Source organism: Manacus vitellinus, unplaced genomic scaffold, assembly GCF_001715985.3.
Source record: "Manacus vitellinus isolate BGI_N305 unplaced genomic scaffold, ASM171598v3 scaffold_8_pilon, whole genome shotgun sequence".
Lineage (NCBI taxonomy): Eukaryota > Metazoa > Chordata > Aves > Passeriformes > Pipridae > Manacus > Manacus vitellinus.
Genome location: NW_021940864.1, coordinates 13271446 through 13287726, shown reverse-complemented (window position 1 = coordinate 13287726; position 16281 = coordinate 13271446). Strand labels below are relative to the sequence as shown.

At 35.7% G+C, this 16281-nt stretch overlaps 1 protein-coding gene and 2 long non-coding RNA genes across 8 annotated transcripts in view; 2 read left to right on the top strand and 1 right to left on the bottom strand.

Moving 5' to 3' along the window:
- PLEKHH2 (pleckstrin homology, MyTH4 and FERM domain containing H2) overlaps nt 1–16281 on the bottom strand; it is a 49090-nt gene that overhangs the window by 8249 nt on the left and 24560 nt on the right. For all 5 annotated transcript variants that reach the window (XR_003916362.1, XM_008932910.3, XM_018085186.2 and 2 more), the window contains 12 exons: nt 15046–15182; nt 13931–14041; nt 13607–13693; nt 12934–13092; nt 12226–12306; nt 9564–9743; nt 8650–8758; nt 8434–8546; nt 6113–6292; nt 4020–4117; nt 3371–3548; nt 1285–1440 (listed from right to left, as the gene is read on the bottom strand). Coding sequence is in view for 4 of the 5 variants with exons in the window: in XM_008932910.3 (XP_008931158.2) it covers nt 1285–1440; nt 3371–3548; nt 4020–4117; nt 6113–6292; nt 8434–8546; nt 8650–8758; nt 9564–9743; nt 12226–12306; nt 12934–13092; nt 13607–13693; nt 13931–14041; nt 15046–15182 (1589 nt within the window). In the remaining variant the exon portion in view is untranslated. The remainder of the gene's footprint in view (nt 1–1284; nt 1441–3370; nt 3549–4019; nt 4118–6112; nt 6293–8433; nt 8547–8649; nt 8759–9563; nt 9744–12225; nt 12307–12933; nt 13093–13606; nt 13694–13930; nt 14042–15045; nt 15183–16281) is intronic.
- LOC108641799 overlaps nt 1–16281 on the top strand; it is a 30182-nt gene that overhangs the window by 12638 nt on the left and 1263 nt on the right. Inside the window, exons 3-5 of one of the 2 annotated variants that reach the window (XR_001922276.1) lie at nt 9909–9980; nt 12861–12937; nt 14402–14464. This is a non-coding gene — a long non-coding RNA (uncharacterized LOC108641799). The remainder of the gene's footprint in view (nt 1–9908; nt 9981–12860; nt 12938–14401; nt 14465–16281) is intronic. The other variant, XR_001922275.1, reaches the window with a different exon arrangement.
- Nucleotides 242–2326, top strand: LOC115308010. The gene is made up of 2 exons (XR_003916363.1): nt 242–432; nt 882–2326. It is a non-coding gene; the product is annotated as an uncharacterized LOC115308010 (long non-coding RNA).

Below are 16281 nucleotides of genomic sequence, written 5' to 3'. Positions count from 1 at the left end.
TATAACTTCACTTGCATTTCTTAGCTGGAACATTTAATAATTAACATTTTTGTTGTTTGCTTATCCTGAAACACTCATACTACGTTGGAAGCGAGCCCTAACATGCTTATTTGGAAAGGCCAGGTACTTGATTTAGCAGAAGCCAGTGAATGTGTAATTATACACAGCGAGTTGTTATATAATTAATCAAATGCCTTTGATCTCTGCCTTCTCTTTCTGCTGCATGCCTGAATTTTTCAGGTCCTTTCCAGTAACTGCCATGGTATGAAGCTGGTATGAAGTTTGTTATAAAACACAACAGAAGTGGTTCACAACAAGCAGTGCAGGAGGGCAGGTGGGCACATGGGGAGAACGTGAAACAGAGGTTCTAGGAGCCCTGCTGGACCTCATGTCACTGTTCCTTCATAAAAGAGCCTTCATGGAAGCAGTAATGTGAGTAGCTTCTAAAGTTTCAGTTACCTAGAAAATAAGTACATCTTTTAGGAATTCTGCTTTCCAGATGGTAATTTTTCTGGTACAGGAAGAAGGCTGATTGTGATGACAAACTGTTTGTTTGTCACTAAGGCCAGGTTGTATTGCACCTTGTAACTCAAAAGTGCAGCTGTGAACACTGGCCAAAGAGTGCAAAAGACTACTTTGGTAGAAGTACAAAATATTCATTATTCATTAGTTGCTAAAAGGCTTGAAAAATATCTAACACCTTATTAAAGCACAGATTATATTGCATTTTTTTCACTCTTTACTGCAAAGAATTTAATTCTAGCAATAGAGGAAACTAAAATTTAGACCAATGACAAGCCTTTCATTGGAAATTTCTTAAACTGAACCCTAAAATTGTTCTGTATTTAGATAAAGAGCCCTTTCTTCTTTTTCTTCCCCAGGATCTCCACTCCAGTGTCAATGTCTTCTTGGACCTCACATGGTCATCTTCTGGAGCTAAATCAGAAATGTTAACTGAAATCTCTAAATCCATGTTAGACTCCAATTGCTATTTAGTTTTAAAGAACTGTGATTAGTAACAGCTTACTTTTTTTAACTCACCTGTTACTTCTCTGAATAATATCAATGTCCTATTAGCTTTTAAGTATAGCTAACTGAATGAATTTAAGCAATTAAAAAAGTGATTTAAAAAAAATCTTTCCTTTCACATTAAGAGAAAAAAGCTAAAGACAGCTATTTTTCAGCTTGAAAAATATTGTCTTTTACATTTCCTGAGGAGAGCTCTGTCAAATGAAGATACTTCGGTTTTTTTACACGCAGAGCTCATTAAAGGCTTTTGTTTACCTTGATGTTTCCTTGAAGACAGTGCTCTATATCCTTGCCAGAGGGATCATCAGAAAACAGTGCAAATCCTGACTGAGCTGGTTTCCTCATCCCTGTATCTTGGTTCAGGGTGTTCAGAAATTCCTCCACTGTGGTAGAGGCATCAAACCCAACAACCTAAAAAAGTAGCCAAAAAGGATTTTGCTATCAAGCTTATATACCCCCCTTTCCATAAATTGAAAATTTTGAAATATAATACCTCTACAATAACATTGGGATTGTAGGACCCATTCTATGCTCTGTGAATAAGTTACTGAAACTTGTTGAAAATTAAAAATTTCCAGAAAGGATCTGGAAAAGATTTCCACATAGCAAGTCAATTTAGTGGAATTTTACTCTATCCAAAAATTATTAACTTCTCAGCAGATTGTACCTTATCTTACTTTGTTTACCAAATCAAATTCACTACCAAAATGCTTCCAAAAGTAATATTTTTGGGTTTATTTTCTTTGTTTATAGTGGTTTCTTTGCACTTGTAGACTTGAATTTCTGTTACAAAATGTATATAACAGGTATCAGTCTAGTATCTGCGCTTTTTGTGACAAATACCACTTGAAAAATTAAGAAGACTACGATTTCTTCCACTTTTCAATACAGTGATGAAACAAATGAGATCAGTTAGTAATTTTTCATCATGTGCAACTTCAGAGGGATATTAGATGGCAGATCTATTCTGGCAAATTCAAAATATTTTACAAATGTTGCTTTGTCAGCAGTACATAGGTCAGTAATATACAGAGCCTTCTAAGTTTTACTTCCCCAAATATGAATTTTTGTCCGTTGTTACTAGTATTGAAGCATTTTAGCAAGAGATTGCAAATGGCTTTTATACAGATACCAGTTGCTGATGTTCACTTAAATCTGTATTGAGGGTGTTTTCCTGTATTTGACTTGGTGAAAAAATTTTACTCTTGGTAAAAAATGTCTTGAAAATCAATCTTGGACTTCTGTTTTGTACTTCTCAGTGGCTAGCATTAAAATAAAAATCTGCTGCAGAGATGAATACAGGAGTTTTCAATACCTCTATAATTGCTTAGTTGCCAATTCCATTAAAGTAATTTAGTTACAATTAGTTACACTTTTAGTTAAATTAATTACAATTTTTACAAAATTAGTAATTTTTAGACATTAGTAATTTAATTACAATTTTTACAAATGTGGTTACAATTTTTACAATTAGTTACAATTTAGTTACAACTTTCTTAGCCCTTGGAACTATACAATTTTGACCAGTAAATAACTAATGAGCAATTACTCCTTTTCTTCTCCAAACTTCAATTTTGAAACCTTTTAGGTTGATTTAAACACATGTTGGTTTTTTTCTGTTTTACTGGGCAAGCAGGAAGCAGTAAGCAATTAAGAAACTTAGTGGTGAAAAAAGCAGAGTTCTTCTGTGACCTGAAATGCAAAGTTTATTTGATATAGCCTCGATTTCATATAAAAACTTGCTTTATGTCTAAGAATACTACGAATTGTTAAAAAAATTTTTTCAGCCATCTCTCACAGTTGGAAACACAAACCAGGATGTGAAGCAGCATGCATGGAAGCCTGTGAAAAGTTTCCTACAGGCTTTGACTAATGAAGTCCCACAAGAGTTAAGAATGAAGCTATGTTTGTTCTGTAACAAATATGGTTATCCTTCATGACTGATAATGGGAGTTAAAGCTGTGCTTCCAGGCCTTCACTGACTTAACTTCCAAGATGTCTGATGAAAGGAAGTGGAATTTAATACCTTTCCCTTTCCTTCAGTCTAATTCATTCAGCTGGTGGTCAGGTTAAATAAGAAACAGAACTTTGCTATTTTTCATTCTTAAGAGGTTTTACTTCTTTTATTTTCTCTTAAAGATTTTCCCCCAAACCTTTACTCTTCATTGATCAAATCAGATCACAAGTACCTTGTGCCTGCCATTGCTAGCACTGGCACAAGATGAAACTTGAACCAGGTTTACCTTAACATTTACATTTCTCTTCCTGATATAATACTTCATGTATATGCTAACAGCCAGAGGTTGGGAGAGCTCGGGTTTTGTGGTCTACATGACATTACCTGATATATGCCATTCATGAAATGAACTGGAATACTAAAGGGCAGCGAATGGTGGTAAGGATTTCTAAGAAGAGTGGAAAGGATTTCCATCCTGGAAGGTCTTGCTTCTCGGTCTCCGTTCTGCTGGGTACGTTCTACACATCGCTGACAATAGATCGCATATTTCCCAAACTCAGTCCTGTGACAAAAAAAAGAAGTAAGGCAATTCTTGGGGACTGACTGAAAGGATAGTAAACTGTGATTAAATCTCTCTGGGGATGCCAGATGGGAGGAGCACTCAGATTTCACACTGTGAGATTTCCAACACATTTTTTGCACGTGGAATTAGAAAGAGAATTAGTCTACCAAGGCCAGCAGAACTGTGCCAAAGATGAACATGGCTCAGGGTGTGTTGTGTAATAACTGTCATATTTTGGTTTTCATGGTTTTGCAACATACAGTCAAGAGTTCCACTGCAGAGTATTTTTTGAAAAAAGGGGTAACTTTCCCAAGTGATGCATAGAATTAACATGTACTATATTTTAGTAGCAATTCTACTCAAATTAATTTTAAAATATATGTCAAAAATCTGATACACTACAGGAAAGACCGAAAACAAGGTACTTCAGAAAGACTAGTTGACAAGCTGGGTAATAATATTTAGGCACACCTGGAATCTGCATTCTTCTTTAAATGAAGTTTAAGAAGCCAAAGGAATGGGTGCTGGGGCAGAAAGAGTCCAACGCAGAGAGCCAAGAGCTGCAATCCCTGAACAAAAGGAATATATTCACTGTTTTAAACATCTTACAACGTAAAACTTCCTGCTGTGGCTGCTGGCCAGCAGTGCAGCTTACTGTGCCAAGTCGAGACTGCTGAAATAGGAATGAAAAAAACAAAACACAGAGAAAAAGCTGACTAAATAAGCATGTCACCTCATTGAAAGGCCAAGGCTCTCCTTCTATTTACTTGCATATAGCAAGTTTCTTTTGGGGCTGGAAATGGGAAAGCAGCTCAGTTTGTATAAAAAACTTAATACACAGGAAAAAATTACTAAGGCTGCAAGGCCAAGCACTATGAAATGAGAAGCCTGTGAAATTTGAATTCAGCTCTCCTGTTACATATATGATAAAGCAACACATAAGACATTTTCCTCCTACCAAGTAGACAGTAACTACTGAAAAAAACAATTATTCAATAATTTGGTATATTGTTGTTGCTCAATATGTATCCATAGGCTTCACTTAATACAGATTGCTCTCATGTACCCTGGATATACACTTACTAATATTGCAACTACTTTTCTCACAATCAATGCTTCATATTGAAATTTAAAAAATGGTGTTTTTCCATCTTGATTTATCTGACTTGCCTGGTATTAAATAGAAATTTGACAGCACAGGCACAGATATTCCCTATCATCAAATATCTGTACTTTGATGGAGGATAGCATCAGCTCCATTGAAGGTATACACCACAGTACAAGTAAGGGTAGAAGACTACAGAATGAATTTAGGACTTAAAAAAGCTTAGTGTCAGGCTGAAAACATTTTACTGAATGTGTTAGCTCTTAAAAATCATTCCAGTGTGTTACAATAGCAACAATATATTTACCTGCATCAGAGGGAAGGCCTTGCCCGTGGTAAGAAGAGTACCGAAGAAGGATTATAATAAGTTTAAATTCCATCAGCCATACATAACTTCAGTGTGTTAATTGACATGAATGTGCTATGTCTGCTATAAAATCTTTGTGAATGTTTTGTGATGCACAAATTGAATCACAGAATGGCTTGGGTTGGAAGGGATCTTAAAAATAATATTGTTCCAATACCCCTGCCATAGGCAGGGACACCTTCCTCTATACCAGGCTGCTCCAAGCTCAATTCAACCTGGTGTTGAACACTTCCAGAAATGGAACATCCACAGCTCCTCTGGGCAACCTGTTCCAGTGTCTCACCACATATCAGATTATGGGCTGTTTCTAGATACTAGGTATGTCTGTTGGTCACGTTCTACTTTCTGTGGCAAGAGAAAAACATGACTATTACAGAAGCCTTAATATGGTAACATTTTCTGATCCATCTCCTAGTTCTGTAGATACTGCTCCACCATAAGCACAATTGTTCCAGTTCTGTTAATTTTATGCAAACTCTTTAATATTGGCTTTCCTTTCAATTTCAGTTCATTTCATTGTCACCTATCTGGATATCAGTGAACAGCCGGCAGTGGACAAAGTAAAGAATTTTAAGTATGCATTTATAACCTAGCATGCAGGGTGCATGCAGAACAGCATGGCATACAAGAGGTGATATCCATCAGAAGCCCTGAGCATATCTGAAATTCCACAACATGGCACTGCAGCTTCTCTTCACACTCATGCTGTTAAGCCAGGTGATTTAGCCCACCAAGCTTCCTGATGCAGCATCTCTCTTAGGAAAGAAGCAGTAAAAGAGAATTAAGAAAAAGGTTTCATACATGATGTCTTACTTACCACTTAACTTGAAGACAGCCCATTTTATGTCCACTCTTTAAAAACAGCACAGGCAGAGATATACTCTACCACCAGATACAGGTATTTTGTTGGAGGATAGCATCAGCTTTGTTTCAGGAAGACACAGCAGTAATTAAGATATTAGCTCAGCTTTTTATCCAAGTTTAAGTAAGCAGATGCTACAGAAGAGCATAGCCTCTTTACCATTCTAAGAAGTCTGTGTAGTTCCTTTATTGCTGCTGAAATCGATACCATTAAAATAAATCCTGGGTTACCTGTATTGGTCCTGCCTGGTTTTGTGGATGTCGACGTCTAGTCTGTTTAATAAGCTGGCAACAGATCTCATTTTGAAGTTCAGGATGTGTGAGGCAGATCTGCAAAGCACTTTGGGCCAAAGATACATGGTAATCAATGGCAGGAGAGTCAACTGCAGCATTTATAAACAACTGGCAGGTCTAGATATAAAATAATAAGCAAGTGAGTTTACATACAAAAAGCTCCAACAAATCTTTAAGATGTTCTGTATAACAAAAGTGTGCTTTAATTGAAGTCACAGTAAGTCTACCACTAGACTAAAGAAACCCTGCTGGTTCTGCAAAAAAGGAGTAAAAAGCTATGTAGTGAGACTTAAGATAAAAACACCTCCTAGAACCCATGCTTTTCACTCTGCATCTAATGGAGTGAACTATTACCAGGAGTTGCAACAGTTGTAGTGGTATGCAAGTTTAAGGACGTGCTGAACAAAGCAGACCCTCTACAGGACTTGGAAATGCAAAGTCTACAGCTCTCAATGGCAGATAATGTAAAATGCTCGTGCAAGTAGTGAGCACAACACTGCAGAATATACACAGATAAGAAAACCATAACTCAGAGCCATTGATTTACATCTTGGCTTTCCCTGGTATTTTTACTGTGGGTAAGTATGACCTCTCCTATCCCCAGTACTGTCTCAGGAAAGCCATGTGTTAAGCATTTGTTGTGGTGTATTAGAAGAAAGCATTATTGCATTTACTCTGTATAACAGTTGATGGAATTTTCAAAGGATATAAGGAAAAATGGATGGAAGCCTGATCTGTTTCTAGTCTATGTGAAAATATGTGGATTTTCACACAGACTAATTTTTATCAGCAATTGAATAACCAAAACATGACTGTTTCTAAATAAATTCCCTATCTAACTTTTAAACTGATTTATATGAAGTTTCTGTAAAGGTCATACAAGCAATCTCTTATTTATTTATTTTAGGTAAGTGTCTGTGATTTGAACTAGGTCTGAAAAGTGATTTACAAATAAATGTACATTTGTTTTTATCAAATAAGTACATTTCCTTTTAAACTTTCATGCTGCAGGATTGCAGAAAGTAAGATGGATGTACTTCTTTAAAGTGTTTCAAACATTTCAGAGAAACCATCTGGAAAGTTTGCCTACAAGTGGCCATGACTAAACATACAATGCTTGTCTTGAATTCCTTTCTAGATCTGAACCATTACATTAGAATTCCCCAGATATTTGATGCTTCAGGGAATTTGGTCTTTAGACTTGTTCAAGTTTTGTGGAGAAAATTCATTTATCCAAGCTCCATGCCTTCCAACTTGTAACTTCTTTCACGACATACAGAAAAAGGAACAGCAAAATTTTATTTTGTCTCTGAAACAGACTTTATAGCCTGAAAGAAGGTTAAAGGCATTGCAGCATAATACTCTCACTTTCCTGGCCTTTAACTGGGAAAGATGTAAGGTCTTAGCGGCAGACAAAATTTTTCAAGAAACTAGCTGTGGCTCAGCAGTTATGATCTGTTATGTGTCTCCTAGTCAAAAAGCCTTTTCACTACTCCTGGGACATATACATATGTATATTTTTAAAGGTGTATAAAAATCTTTAAAAGTGGATTCAAAAAAACGTTGTGAAACACTTTTCATAATTTTGCTCTGGAATATTTTCTCCATTTATATTACTGAATATCTGATCCATCTTTTAAGAATAGCTACTTCATAGGAAAATATTTTTTTTTTTTAAAAAGAGCAGTACGATGTCTGTTTTCTACCTCAATTTGAAGTACTCTATAACGTGCTTAAACTTAAATTTTGCTTTTTCTTCTGGTTATTAAAATGTCTCCCAGATGATTTACATGTATCTATGACAAAACTTTCGCCTAGTATTTTTTCCTCCAGACTTTAATTAAAGCAACGGTATTTCAGCTACAGTTTTCTGAATGCAGAGATCTGTCAATTCTCAAAGCTGGTACATTCTTTGGACCTATGAACCTCAAGACAAAATTTTATCATTCATGATGGCCATGGATTTTTCTAGTAACTTGCAATTTATCAATAACTTACCAAATAAGTAGGAAATCCAGAAGTTGAAGCCTAAACTGCTCCTCACAACCAAAAGCGATCTCTTTACATTGGAAGTGATAGTCTTTGGTGAGATAATATGAGGCCATTCTGCTGCTGTCCATTAGTTACCTCCACTAAAGATAAAAGTAAACTTCTCTTTGCTTTTTTCTTATCTGTTGAACATTTCTAGTAAGCCAGCTAATAGCCATTCTTTAGCTAAAATAGTCAGTTAATAAAAAAGGCATCTGCTATGGTTTTACCTTGAATAATTTGATTGCTTCAGTTTGCAAGGCTTCTGATGGCAATGTTGTAAGAGGGGAAGTAATTCCTTCTTTGCTATGGCAAAGGGTAGGATGTCTCCAAATCTGAGAAGCTAAAAGGATAAAATATATAGGTTTTGCAATTAGTTCAATACATAGGTACATTCAGTAAAAAAGCACTAGAAGATTAGGATGTTGAAATAAAAACAAACTTACTGGTATCTCCTTCCACATTTAATAATTTGCAAAGAAGTTGTTCAAACTCAGATCCAACATTTACACTGGTACTTCCAGCTGCAACTGTCAGATGATAAAGCCATGTGTCCTAAAGCAGAAAAACACAGCAGTTCCCTCATTCCATGTTGGAAGGAGCTGCTTCGTCAGGATTTTGCTCCCAAGTTCAAACACTATCATGTGCTCCCTTTGAAGCCCAAAGGAGTTTGCCTTTGGTTGAATACATATGTATTCATTGTCTCTACGCTACAAACATTAAGCCAGGAAGATCGGACAGGGCACTCTTCATAAGTTTTTACCCTCAGAAATCATATCTAATTATCAGAGCATTCTTCCTTTCCTCTTCCAAAATCTTACATAAGTGTCTTTTTATCACTGCCAGATCCTGCTAACCTGGGGATAAGGCCAGAAAGCAAACCAAGGTCTACAAGATTACTTGAGAACAATGAAGCAATGATAATAAAAATGGTTTTAACCACACCCCTCATTGCTCCTTCACTTAGGTAGGGCAGTCTTTGCTACTGTTAATCTTTTCAGTGAAAATGGATACAAGTACCCTAAAACCTCTCAGGAAGGTCAGCTACAGGTCTGTCTACAAGTTAGTGTATGTGAGCAAAATTCTCCAGTTACAGCATATATGATATTCAACACCATCTACTTATATAGGCAAGCCTGCTTATTTTTGTCTATTTTAACAAGGTTTACCCACAACAGCATTGATTTGCAGACAAATTTTGATCGATGTTAAAAAATCAGAACCTTCTCCTTGCTTATTACATCAAACTACAAGCCAGATGACTTGTAGGTCCCCTTCTTCCTCCTCAAGAAATATTTATATCACAGCACCATATCCATAAATGTGTTACTGAAACCCAATAGAAATGTCCGTTTACTACCTTCTCATGTTTGGATCCTATAAGAAGATAGGTGGGTCCTTGGTCTTTGGGGTGGATAACAACAGTGTAATGGGTTGATAATAAACTGCGACCACTAGCTTCATAATCTTCATCAGAATCACAGGATCTATCAACTTCTTCAACCTTTGCCTCAAAAAGCTTGATTTGGCCAAGAGGAAACTAAAAGTAAATATCACAAGTGGTGAGAGAGGTAATACTCACTTCAGTGCACTCTGATTTTATATTTTATTGTATTTATTATTATATACAATTTTTTCTTATTCTGCAAATAGAAGGAAAAACATGAACTACCATCAATACTTATTTGTATTTGTTCATTTTCAGTCTTGCCAAGGAATGTCAGATACACCATCTATTGCAGAAAGCAAAAGGAGAATGACGTGCCAAAGTCTGAAGGTGAGATTTTCAAAAATTCTTTTCTGCCTCTGTACATAAGTAATGGAATAAAGGTCTGTTAGGGTGAGAGAAGTCATTCTTCAGAGTTTCCAGATCTGGTTCCAAGCAAAAATTCCCTGCATCAAGCCCAGAACTTTAATTATGATCTTGTTATTTCAGAGTGCAGTAATGAATGTATTATTGATGTATCTGTTTTGTTCATGCTACAAATTCAGAAGGTAAATTTTTTGTGTGGTAGACCTTCCAGCTGGTTTCATTCTCCAGTCTGATAGATCACAGTACTTCCATGTTAAGTTGTTTATGTAGTTTGCATCATTTATCAGGAAATGTTTTACATTAAAAAAGCCATTCAAGTGGAAATTCTCACAGAAGTAATTATTTCATAGCCATTAACAACAGGAAGCCACTACGAACATAAATACAGCATGAAATCTTCACAATTAGGTGACAGTACTGACAGAGGCTGACAGTCTTCCTGGCTACTTTATGCCAAGCTCCCTCCTTTCTCACAGCCCCACTGTTCTTTCTCTAGCCATTCAGACATGAGGATGTTCAAAAGAATGTTATTTAATGGTGCAGTGAAGAAGCTTTGGTTACTGAAGTAAGTTGTCTTGAAATCACAGCGCCAGTGAAAAGTAGATGAGGCTTCCCAAAAATATTCTTTAAAAATTGAAAATACCATACTGAAGGGTAGCTGGCAAGTTTTACTCAATCTGGGGTGGGATTCCTGAATAGCAATTTAATACAATGAGCTGTTAATAATACTGTCATTTGAAGAAAACATCACAGAGTGGTGGCCCTTAGCTCCAGTGCCTTCACTAGTGAGGATTAAAGATACATGTGCTGATTTGTATTTTCTGTAGTGCTTCTGAAGCATTCAAATTTTTGAACAAGATAAGATTCTGAGAATCAAAAGATGTCATTTCACATATAAGTAGTCAAGATTGATTTATTCACCAAGTATAACTAAAACACAGTTGGCTCATTTTTTAATTTGAATTCCATTTTGAAAGGAAGCCTTTTAAATGGACTCCATTACTGTATTAACCACTGCAGATTGTGTAATTTATTTCTGCACAGACACATTCAGCTACAGAAAGTATGTTCTTAATTAGCAAATTGTTGAACATTAGAAATGAACTAGCTTTGGAAATTTTTTCATACGTATTCTGCTTACAAAAGCTAAATCCTTATTTTATTACAATTTAGCAAATTAGTTTCAATTTTACTTTAAAAGGGCAGCAAAACTTCTACCAAATGTGAGGGAAATTCACAAGAATCCAGCAAAATTCTTAAATGCTTCTAAAGGGCATGCTATAATTCCAAAATCTTCAATGGTAAAAATGTGTAAATTCACAGATTTATCCATAGGAGAAATTGCAAGTTAATTTTAATGTCTCTTTAGGATGAGCTAGAGATTGATACTCTAGTCTGGTGATTCCTGAATCCTGTATTACATTGTTTTAATTTAAATAAAATGTTTTAATGGATGGTTACTGCTATCTTTTTCATATAGTTCTTGAAATAAGGTTTAGTTGAATGTTTAAAAATGGCTAGAAATGGAAAAGATGACAAAGGGAATAACTAGCTCTACATAAAAGCTATTAATTACTGGCTCCATTGTGATTATTTGCTTAGGACAGAAGTAAAAAAAATGAAACTTTCTGGGTATTTTTTTAACTGTTAGTTATAATGGCTCAGTGGACTGTTCCAAAATCTTGTTTCTCATCCACCTCCATTAAAAAGATGTTTCTTGACAAAATACAATGCCTTGGGAGCAAAGGGACAGGTGAAAATTATGACTAGCCAGTGTCCTAGCTCTTGCACCACTATGGAGGTACAGTGACATACCAAAGAGCAGGATTTGGAAGTCAACTGAGGGATAAAAAGAAGATTTAAATTCTTCAAATCTGCAGTCACTTCCCCCTGCAAACATATATTAGAAAGGGCCTCTTTCCAGAAGTACATGACAGCTAGGACTTTTCTAATGAGTCTCATGCCTGTCAGAAAGGGACACCTGAACTGTCAGCAAATCAGTCTCCCCCTTCAGCTGGGGATGAGATGCAGAACATGTATCATGTCCTGTAGAAGGAGACCGAAGGGTGTGCCCTGGATTAGTAGCAATTAGATATGAACCTTCCAAGTTGAAAATCTGTGCACAATGCCTAGGGCAATTGTACCTTAATAAAGCTGTAAGTTACTGTTTAAAGTCTACATTCATTGAAGAAACAAGTAAGGGACCTACCTTGTCTTCTTGATTACGGAAATAATACAGAACTTTTCCAACTAGGGTACACCAAACTCTTTTGGAATATCCATGTTTCACCTGTAATTACGGAACATTAGGAACAAGCACGGCCAGAGAAATATAGACTAGTTTTCACCATCTCTGAACTTTGGCAATACTGGGAATAAATGCCTCGGTTCAAATTCTTTTCCCAATTGCTAGACAAAAAATTAAAACTTCATAACTCTATTAAGGGCATAAAAATCAAAGTATTAGATGAGATGTTAATCTAAAACCTCCTAAGGCCAGTGTTTTTCATGTGACTTTGAATCAGGCCTAAAGTAAGGGAAGCTAAGGAAATAATCTGTCACAGTGAATAAACACAGAAAAAGAGAGCACTCCACTGAAATCAGGTTGGTAAACTAGCTACTGAAACATACTCTGAACTAGGACACCACTGAAGTGCAAAGGGAGAGCTCAATACAGGAACTAATGACTTAAAAAGACAAAGACAAAAACAAATCAAATCAAGTAACTAGAAAAAAACAAATTGCCCAAAGTAGGTGAGTTGGTAGTCCTTCTGGATTGTTCACATTGTAAAGTACTGAGGAAGCAAACACACGTCTGTTTTACTTGTGTTTGTTTTATTGTAGGGCCATTCTTATCTGGCTATTGTTATTAAGAAATATGGAATAAAGCAGGTTGGGGGAAGAAGAATTTTTCTACCTTTGTAAGTAATCCTTTCATGGTTGGCTTGATTTCAGACTTTATGAAGAGTGGGCTGGCAGCCTGTATTTTAAGAACATTCTGTAGTACTTTGATCCATTCTTCTAAGATGTTGGGAGAATCTGCAGTCAGGTAGTATGTTCGTTTTTCTGTGGTCAGCTATGTAGTAACAGAAGAGTCTTGAGCTTCAAGAACTTTATACATTTGACCCCACAGTGATGGGGTTGTAACATATACTACCCCATGTAGTTTCACAGCTTTGGGGGGTTTATTTTCCCCAAAACACTTTTCATTAATGAAACATTCCATAGCCAAGCAGAGCAGACAGACCCTTTCTAAGTCTTTATCTGAAAAATTCCAGGACACCAAGCTGAGAAAACTCAGTTTATCTCCTTCCAGATAAATGACTTTTCTCAACCTCAATGGCTGGCCCCAAGATTACTCTCTTTGTTTTTATCTTATATGTGATGACTGACCTTTGTAGCAATACAAACAAGACTCCATGTAGGCCTTTTTATATTTTCTGTAACTGATGATTCTTTGGTTTCAAATGAAGGGCACTTATTATTTAATTCCAAGTCCACACTTGGACTTCCAGTGCAATAGGGACTGGAACAACGAGTTGGTTCTGGGGATGGAGGGAATACCGAAAGCACAGGAAAAAAGAAGGCACCTGAATTGTTTGTTTTCCATCACCCCTTTCAATATGGCTAGATGCATTTAGCTCAATCTGACCTTGAGGTTTTCGAATGACATCACTCTGTACAGAAAGAATGGAAAAAGAGTATTTTAAACCTACCAACAAATAGCAATAAATAATTATACAGCTCGTTTAAACATTAATCTGAATAAATATTTCCTAGTTAGGCATTCAGTACCTTGTACACCTTTTGAGGAAATGAGTCCTGAATAACTCTCTAACAGCTCAGACACTAGCCCTATATTCTCAGTTAAAAAAAATCTAATATCAAATAGCAGATAAGTTACATGTACTTACTGGAGATTTGTAATATAGTAATTCACCTCCTTTAAGGACAAACCACCGTCGTTTCCAGGTCTTTACTTTACCACCCATTTTTAACAGATATCCAGATTTTTCCAAAGGTTCCTGATTGTTTAGAAGTTAGATAAAAAGTAGTTAGATACACATATATACCTATATCCCTCAGAAATATGTAAAAACACACACAGATATAGTAATGACTTAAAAGAATGCTAAATAATAATTACAGTATATGATGAGACTTTTAGTCCAACAACAAAAATTTTACAAGCATCAATTAACACAAATGCTGTGCACGTGGGGTAACTAATTAACATCCCTATTTACAGTTGTAGTACATGATTTGCCCCAAACTATACAAAAGAATAAAGATTATGATGATTTCTGATTTTACTTTCTAATTACTTATATTAAAGAAGGAACAAAATGAATATAAAATAAATATATGTTTTTTCCCAACTTCAGGGCCTAACCTGCAGACCAGATAAAGAGCACTGTAATTCAGAGCTCCTCGCAGACAAACTTTTGGTATGTATACCTGTAGAACAGAGTTCACAGTTTTTGCTCTGTGAAGAAAGCTTAAAATAATTTTCATCACCAGGTAGTCAATCCACTTGTATGTTAAGGCACTAACTACTAACAGAAGCAACTTAAAACTCCTGGGGACTGACCAATACCCCGTAATGGTTTGGTTTCTTTGACCTGTCCTTGCATCTTATGCTACTTATGATTTCTTTGATTTCCACTGATAACCTCACCTCCTTCTTGGAATACCCTTCTACTTCCCTGAATATTTAAATAATAATTTTAATCTGCTTTTAGTTTTTCATATGCAATCTGATACCAGACTTGGTTCCGAGAAAGGAAATCTTAAATACTTTGAATTCTTTTCTGGAGTCGTCAACCTATTTTCCTTTATTATAATAGAAAGCTCACAATTACCCTCCATTTTCCTTCAGTAATTACAGTCTTATATAGTTAACTTGATGTTGGTATATTTTGCTATTTGTACTCATAAGGCAGTCCGTGAGTCAACAAGATTGAATATAAAGATATAAATATACATACAGTACCACGGGTGGACTTCTTCCCAGAACTTCAGTACTCACATTTTTTCCATTATCACTAGATGAGGACGAGGTCTTAGGAAGTTTCTGCTCTGGCTCTGAATAGTCTGTATCTACTGAATATGCATCTGGAGGAATAGCATAGTCGCTTTCCGAGGTCACAGAAGACAGAGACGCACCTGCGGTAAATGAAGAAAGATAATTCTTTATATATTTTTTTATTACACTAGAAACAACTGAGGTCAGAACAGCCATGCAGAAAGAATATCTGAATAGGATCTGCAGGCAAACACAAGTATCAACAGAAATCTATCAGGAACCAAGGACTTTTTAAAATATCAGCACACTGAACTATTAGCACAGTGCTAATATCTGATTCTCATTCATAATTAAACAGTATTAGTCCCTTGTGATTGAAATAACAAATAAATGTCTTCTATATATTATGATCTTTTATATTACCACAGCTATTTTAAGGTGGGAATTAGTGCTATGCATCATACTCACTCTCTAGAAAATGCAAACAGGATCTTTAATTAAACTAAGCAGCTTTCCCCCTCCTCTTTCTATCATTCGCTCTAGTATCTGGATTTCTTATGCAACTGCTTACGTACTAAAAAGCCATGCTCAAGATCTGATATGTGTTGAAGCTGTAGGTGACTGTATTTTGGAATGAGTATGAATTTTTATCCTGAGTTTTCTAAAAATTTGAATTCCAGATTTCAGGTGGTTTTTAGTGTTTATTAGCTTTACTGTTGAAAAAATGCACACTGCTTTCAATTCTAGTGAAACAGCAATAAAAGTTCAAACCTCTCCCTCACTCATCATAGAAATATTTTCATACATGTGAATATGTCCTTTTGTAAGGACTAATGTTTTTACTTTGCAAGGTTATACTCTCCAATATTGAAATGAAGAGGCCTTGTTTCCTTTGTTTCAATAACTTCCAAACTAATTTGCCAATTTTATTTTAAAAACAAAGCTTTTCTCATTTATTGCTTTGTAAGCACCTGGGCTTTCAGAGTGGTACTTCTCATGTAGGATCTTTAACAACAAAAATGCAGCAAGTTAATTATGCTTCTGGTGAAATGTGTGACTACCTAGATTTTTAAAAATGTGATTTCAACAAAGACAAGTACATATATGTTTTGTGGTTAAGAAAGGTTTCCACACATGAAACAATGAAAGGACAGTTTTATGGGAAGAAAGCATGAACAAAAGGAATGGTTCCACTTTACAGGCATGGATATAAATTGTAGGTGAAACCAGATTTTAAAT